At 51.3% G+C, this 5375-nt stretch overlaps 1 protein-coding gene across 1 annotated transcript; it reads left to right on the forward strand.

Annotated features, from left to right (window-relative positions):
- Positions 1 to 227: 227 nt before the first annotated feature.
- Positions 228 to 3348, forward strand: LOC308426102 (microtubule-associated serine/threonine-protein kinase 2-like; the record flags this gene model as incomplete). Its single annotated transcript, XM_080923848.1, is given in 2 exon segments — positions 228 to 3233; positions 3235 to 3348. Coding segments are annotated over 2 exon segments (3120 nt in total).
- Between the last annotated feature and the right edge of the window lie 2027 nt (positions 3349 to 5375).

Here is a 5375-nt window from a genome sequence, read left to right on the forward strand (position 1 = left end):
TCTGACTAAGGGAGTGTTAAGCTTACTAGGATTTTTCAGTATATAAATATCTTGCTGTTTCTTTGGTGAAGACTAGTTTGTTCAACACAATAAATACTATGCTGAAGCCAGAGGTCTTTTCAGTAGGTCTTACAAGGCTGGGGCTCGTCTAGGGGACCAGGCAGATGTGCTGCCGGTAGGAGACCCGGTTCTTACTCTTCTAGTCTCGTCCACAGAGTATGGTCTGAATGCATGTAGGAGTGGTCTCTGCTGCAGTCCAACAAAAGCATGATTCCACAGTCTTTAAAAATCACCTCTTACTGGGCACAAGTAGTGCCTGTGAGGTGAAGCAGCACCCGTTCTTCATGGGTCTGGACTGGACAGGACTTCTTTGCCAGAAGGCTGAATTTATACCTCAGCTGGAGTCAGAGGATGATACCAGCTACTTTGATACCCGTTCAGAACGATACCACCATGTGGACTCTGAGGATGAGGAGGAAGTGAGTGAGGATGGCTGCCTTGAGATCCGCCAGTTTTCCTCCTGCTCTCCAAGGTTCAGCAAGGTCTACAGTAGCATGGAGCGGCTTTCCCTGCTTGAGGAACGCCGAACACCACCTCCAGCCAAGCGCAGCCTGAGTGAGAAAAAGGAAGATCACTCAGATGGCTTGGCAGGACTGAAGGGCCGAGACTGCAGCTGGGTGATTGGGTCCCCTGAGATATTACGGAAGCGGTTATCTGTGTCTGAGTCATCCCACACAGAGAGTGATTCCAGTCCTCCAATGACAGTGCGACACCGTTGTTCAGGCCTCCCAGATGTGCCTCGTTGCCCTGAGGAGACCAGTAGCACCCCTCGGAAGCAACAACAGGAAGGTATATGGGTCCTCACACCCCCATCTGGAGAGGGGTCATCTAGGCCTGTTCCTGAACGACCATTGGAGAGGCAGCTGAAGCTGGATGAGGAGGCTCCCGGCCAAAGCAGTTGGTCTTGTCCAGCCATAGAGACACGAGGCCGTGGGACTCCGCAGCTAGCTGAGGAAGCTGCAGCCAAAGCCATCAGTGACCTAGCAGTGCGTAGGGCCCGTCACCGGCTGCTCTCCGGGGACTCTATAGAGAAGCGCACCACTCGCCCTGTCAACAAAGTGATTAAGTCAGCCTCAGCTACAGCCCTTTCCCTGCTCATTCCTTCAGAACACCATGCCTGCTCACCCTTGGCCAGCCCCATGTCTCCACATTCTCAGTCATCCAATCTATCATCCAGGGACTCTTCTCCAAGCAGGGACTTCTTGCCAGCCCTTGGCACCTTGAGGCCTCCCATCATCATCCACCGAGCTGGCAAGAAGTGTGGCTTCACCCTGCGGGCCATTCGCGTCTACATAGGTGACTCAGATGTCTACACTGTACACCACATGGTGTGGCATGTAGAGGACGGTGGCCCAGCCAGTGAAGCAGGGCTTCGTCAGGGTGACCTCATCACCCATGTCAATGGTGAGCCTATGCATGGGCTAGTCCATACAGAAGTGGTGGAGCTGGTTCTGAAGAGTGGAAACAAGGTATCGATTTCAACAGCTCCCTTGGAGAACACATCCATCAAAGTGGGGCCAGCTAGGAAAGGCAGCTATAAAGCCAGGAGCAAACGGAACCGGAGCAAGGATGGGCAAGAAAGTCGAAAAAGAAGCTCCCTATTCCGGAAAATCACAAAGCAGGCCTCCTTGCTACACACCAGCCGCAGCTTTTCTTCCCTTAACCGCTCTTTGTCGTCAGGAGAAAGTGGTCCGGGCTCTCCCACACAAAACCACAGTCTCTCTCCCCGATCTCCTCCTCAAGGCTACCGGGCAGCCCCAGATGCTGTGCACTCAGTAGGAGGGAATTCATCGCAGAGCAGCTCTCCCAGCTCCAATGTGCCCAGTTCTCCTGCTGGCTCCGGACATACACGGCCCAGCTCCCTTCATGGTCTGGCACCCAAGCTCCAACGCCAGTACCGCTCACCAAGGCGCAAGTCAGCAGGCAGCATCCCACTGTCACCATTGGCCCACACCCCTTCTCCACCAGCGGCAGCAGCAGCTTCCCCTCAGTGTTCTCCATCACCCTTGTCTGGCCACGGGTCTCGGTCCTTTCCTACCAAACTTCACTTATCTCCTCCACTAGGTAGGCAACTCTCACGGCCCAAGAGTGCAGAGCCACCCCGCTCTCCGCTACTTAAGAGGGTGCAGTCTGCTGAGAAGCTAGCTGCTGCACTGGCGGCTGCTGAGAAGAAGTTAGCACCTTCCGGAAAGAATAGTCTTGACCTGCCCCACGGAGAGCTAAAGAAGGAACTGACACCCAGGGAAGCCAGCCCTCTGGAAGTAGTTGGAACCAGAAGTGTGCTATCTGGGAAAGGGCCACTTCCAGGAAAGGGGGTACTGCAACCTGCTTCCTCACGGGCCCTTGGGACCCTACGGCAGGATCGAGCTGAACGCCGAGAGTCGCTGCAAAAACAGGAAGCTATCCGGGAAGTAGACTCCTCAGAAGATGACACTGATGAGGAGCCTGAGAACAGACAGGCCACACAGGAGCCAAGATTGTCCCCCCACCCAGAAGCAAGTCAGAATCTACTCCCTAAGAGTTCAGGAGAGGATAGGGAAGAGGACACTTTATTGCACACGGATCTAAAGAACCAGGGTCCTGTACTCTCAGGTCTGTTCACAGGGGTCATTCTAGGTTCCCCCCGAGAAGTTCCTGGGCTCTCCCAGAGGAAGCTCTGGAGGCCACAAGCTTTTGAGGAAGCTACCAACTCCTTAAAAGCCCCTAGCCTGAGTAGGTCTGGACCCACAAGCCCCACCCCCTCTGAAGGCTGCTGGAAGGACCAGCAGCTCCACACACAGGCACTAGCTGCACTTTGTCCCAGCTCTTCACAACTTACCCCTACTGCTGCCACCTCCGCCTCTGAAAAGCCAGGGACATGGTCCTGGAAATTCTTTATTGAGGGTTCAGACAGAGCATCCACAAACAAGATTACAAGGACAGGTGAACCAGCTAACTCCCAAGATTTGGAAACCACAGTTCCAACTCTTCCTAAGAACCTGTCTCCTAAGGAGGAGAAGCCACAGCCACCAAGTGTCCCTGGGCTGACCTATCCGCTTCATGAGGTCCCCAGCCAGAACTGGCTATGGGAGTCTGAATGTGAACAAATGGAGAAAGAAGAACCATCCGTGAGCATCACCGAAGTGCCTGATTCCTCAGGCGACAGGAGGCAGGACATTCCATGCAGAGCCCACCCCCCTGAGCCCAGAAACCCGGCCCAGTCTGCTCTGGAGAAGCCAAGAACGTGGAGGCCACCAAGAGCATCAGGACTTAGCACTGACATCAGATGAGCTTTTAAAGCCAACATAGCAGTTGTTTGCTTTCCTTGCACTCACCTGTGTAATACACTCTCCTGGAAACTAAAAAAAAAAAAAAAAAAAAAAAAAAAAAAAAAAATCACCTCTTTCTTTTACTGCTGGGTGGGTAGTGAGGCTTTAAAATCTCCCACCTTCTCTACCTACTTAAAACCTGGTTGTTGTTTGGGGATTTAATCTCATCCATTCTTTGTTTAGAATGTTTACTGGAGTTCTCCTGGGAGTTGGTTTTGTGTAGAGTAATGTGTGTCCTTAAAGGGGCTGGGAGGCATGGCTCTGCATCAGGGCAGTTTGCAGCACACTGTGGGTGTGCCGGTTCCCCAGCACTGTGTCCACAGAGAGCAACAGACAGCAGTGACTCCCATAAAGACACAAAAAGTCAGGCACCAGCTACAACACTAAGAACTTTGGAAACAGCAGGCATGCTGAGGCAGAAATGATATAAACCAAAAAGTCTTGAATGGTGGCATTAAAAAAAAAAAAAAAAAAACAAACACACACAACAGAAATTAGCAGAAGAAAGGTAAGAAGACCCAAAATGTGAAATTGGAGGAGGATGCTGGGGAGAAAAAGTGGAGAAGTCTCAATTTTAAAGAGACAGACAGAGGGGGGGGGGGGAGGGAGAGAGGAAGGAAGAGAGTGAGAAGCAGAGACCAAGACAGAGAAAGAGAGAGGAAAAGAAAGAGGAAGAGAGAAGAAAAGAAAGAGAGAGAGGAAGAGGGAGAGAGAGAATGAGGAAGAGGGAGAAAAAGAATGAGAGAGAGAGAGAACATTTCACCATCAGAAGGAATGGAGGAAGAAAAGAAACAAAAGATGTAATAAAAGAATTAACCTAGGCCTATAATGTCATCTGGGCAGGAGAATCAGGAGTTCGAGGTCTTAAGATTGTGGCAGAGAACCTCAGTTCTGTTCCCAGCCCCCACATGGCAGCTCACGGCTACTCATAACTCCAATTCTGAGGGAACTAACACCCTCTTCTGGCTTCAGCATGCATGTGCGTGCAATTAAATCAATAAACAAATATTTAAGAATGTGTTAAAAAATATAAAGTATTGTCCCTTGTTGGGAGATTGCACCACAAGAGAGGAGGCTCATTGCCTCTGCTAACCTGGACTTTACTCAGGGTCTTTTACTGTGTGATCCTCAGAACTAAAGCCAGGGGGAGTCATTCCTGTAGGTTGGCAGTACCTTGGGGTAGTATCTGTGTGGAAGAGCCTCCTTCTCCTGCCAGTTAGCACCAGTCACGTACAACTATAGAGCCCTCAGCCAGAGTTCAGGCTGGGTAGATTAGCTCACTTTTCTCTGTGGCCAAGCTTGCACCTGAAAGGCTGGAACCCCAGTTCTTCACGTGAAACTCATGCAGACTGAGGTGACAGACACACTGACCTATGTGGAGGGGACACTGCAGGTCGCAGGCTTTCCATTACACATGACTATGGTTTTCAGGAGATCAGACCTTCTCTATCTACCCGTCTCAGTCAGTCTCCTCCAAAGGTACTGACCAAGCTGAGGGTGCCTTATCTGGAAAGCAAGGGACTTTGTGGGTGAAGTGGATCACCAGGTCAGCTGTGCTCACCGGCTAGGATCCATCAGGAGAAGGCCTGTGACCCGTTGGCATTCCCCCAGAGGAGGAGAGCTGAGGAGAAGCACTAGATTCTCACCTAAGACTCCCATTGCTCTTGCCAGCGATAGTATAATCCTGCCCTGGCTGCAAAGCTGAGGGTGCTGGAGTATATAGCCTGGTGGTGTGGTGGGGCTAAAATTGACAGAGATTTCTCTCTATGCAGCTATGTGGGAGCCATCATCTATGCCGGGTGATGACTTTCCAATGTGGCTGCTGCTCTGGGCCCATCCGCCGTCCTGCCTGTAACCCCTCACCATACTCTATAACCAAGCCTTCCATGCTTACTGGCCTCTTAGGGCGAACTTGGTGGAACTGAACTTTGATTTTTTTTCCCCCTGCCATTGGGACTTTATAGGGAGAAAGGTGCTTACATCTCCCCAGGGAAGGAATTCTCATAC

Source organism: Micromys minutus (assembly GCF_963924665.1).
Source record: "Micromys minutus genome assembly, chromosome: 1".
Taxonomy (NCBI): Eukaryota; Metazoa; Chordata; class Mammalia; order Rodentia; family Muridae; genus Micromys; species Micromys minutus.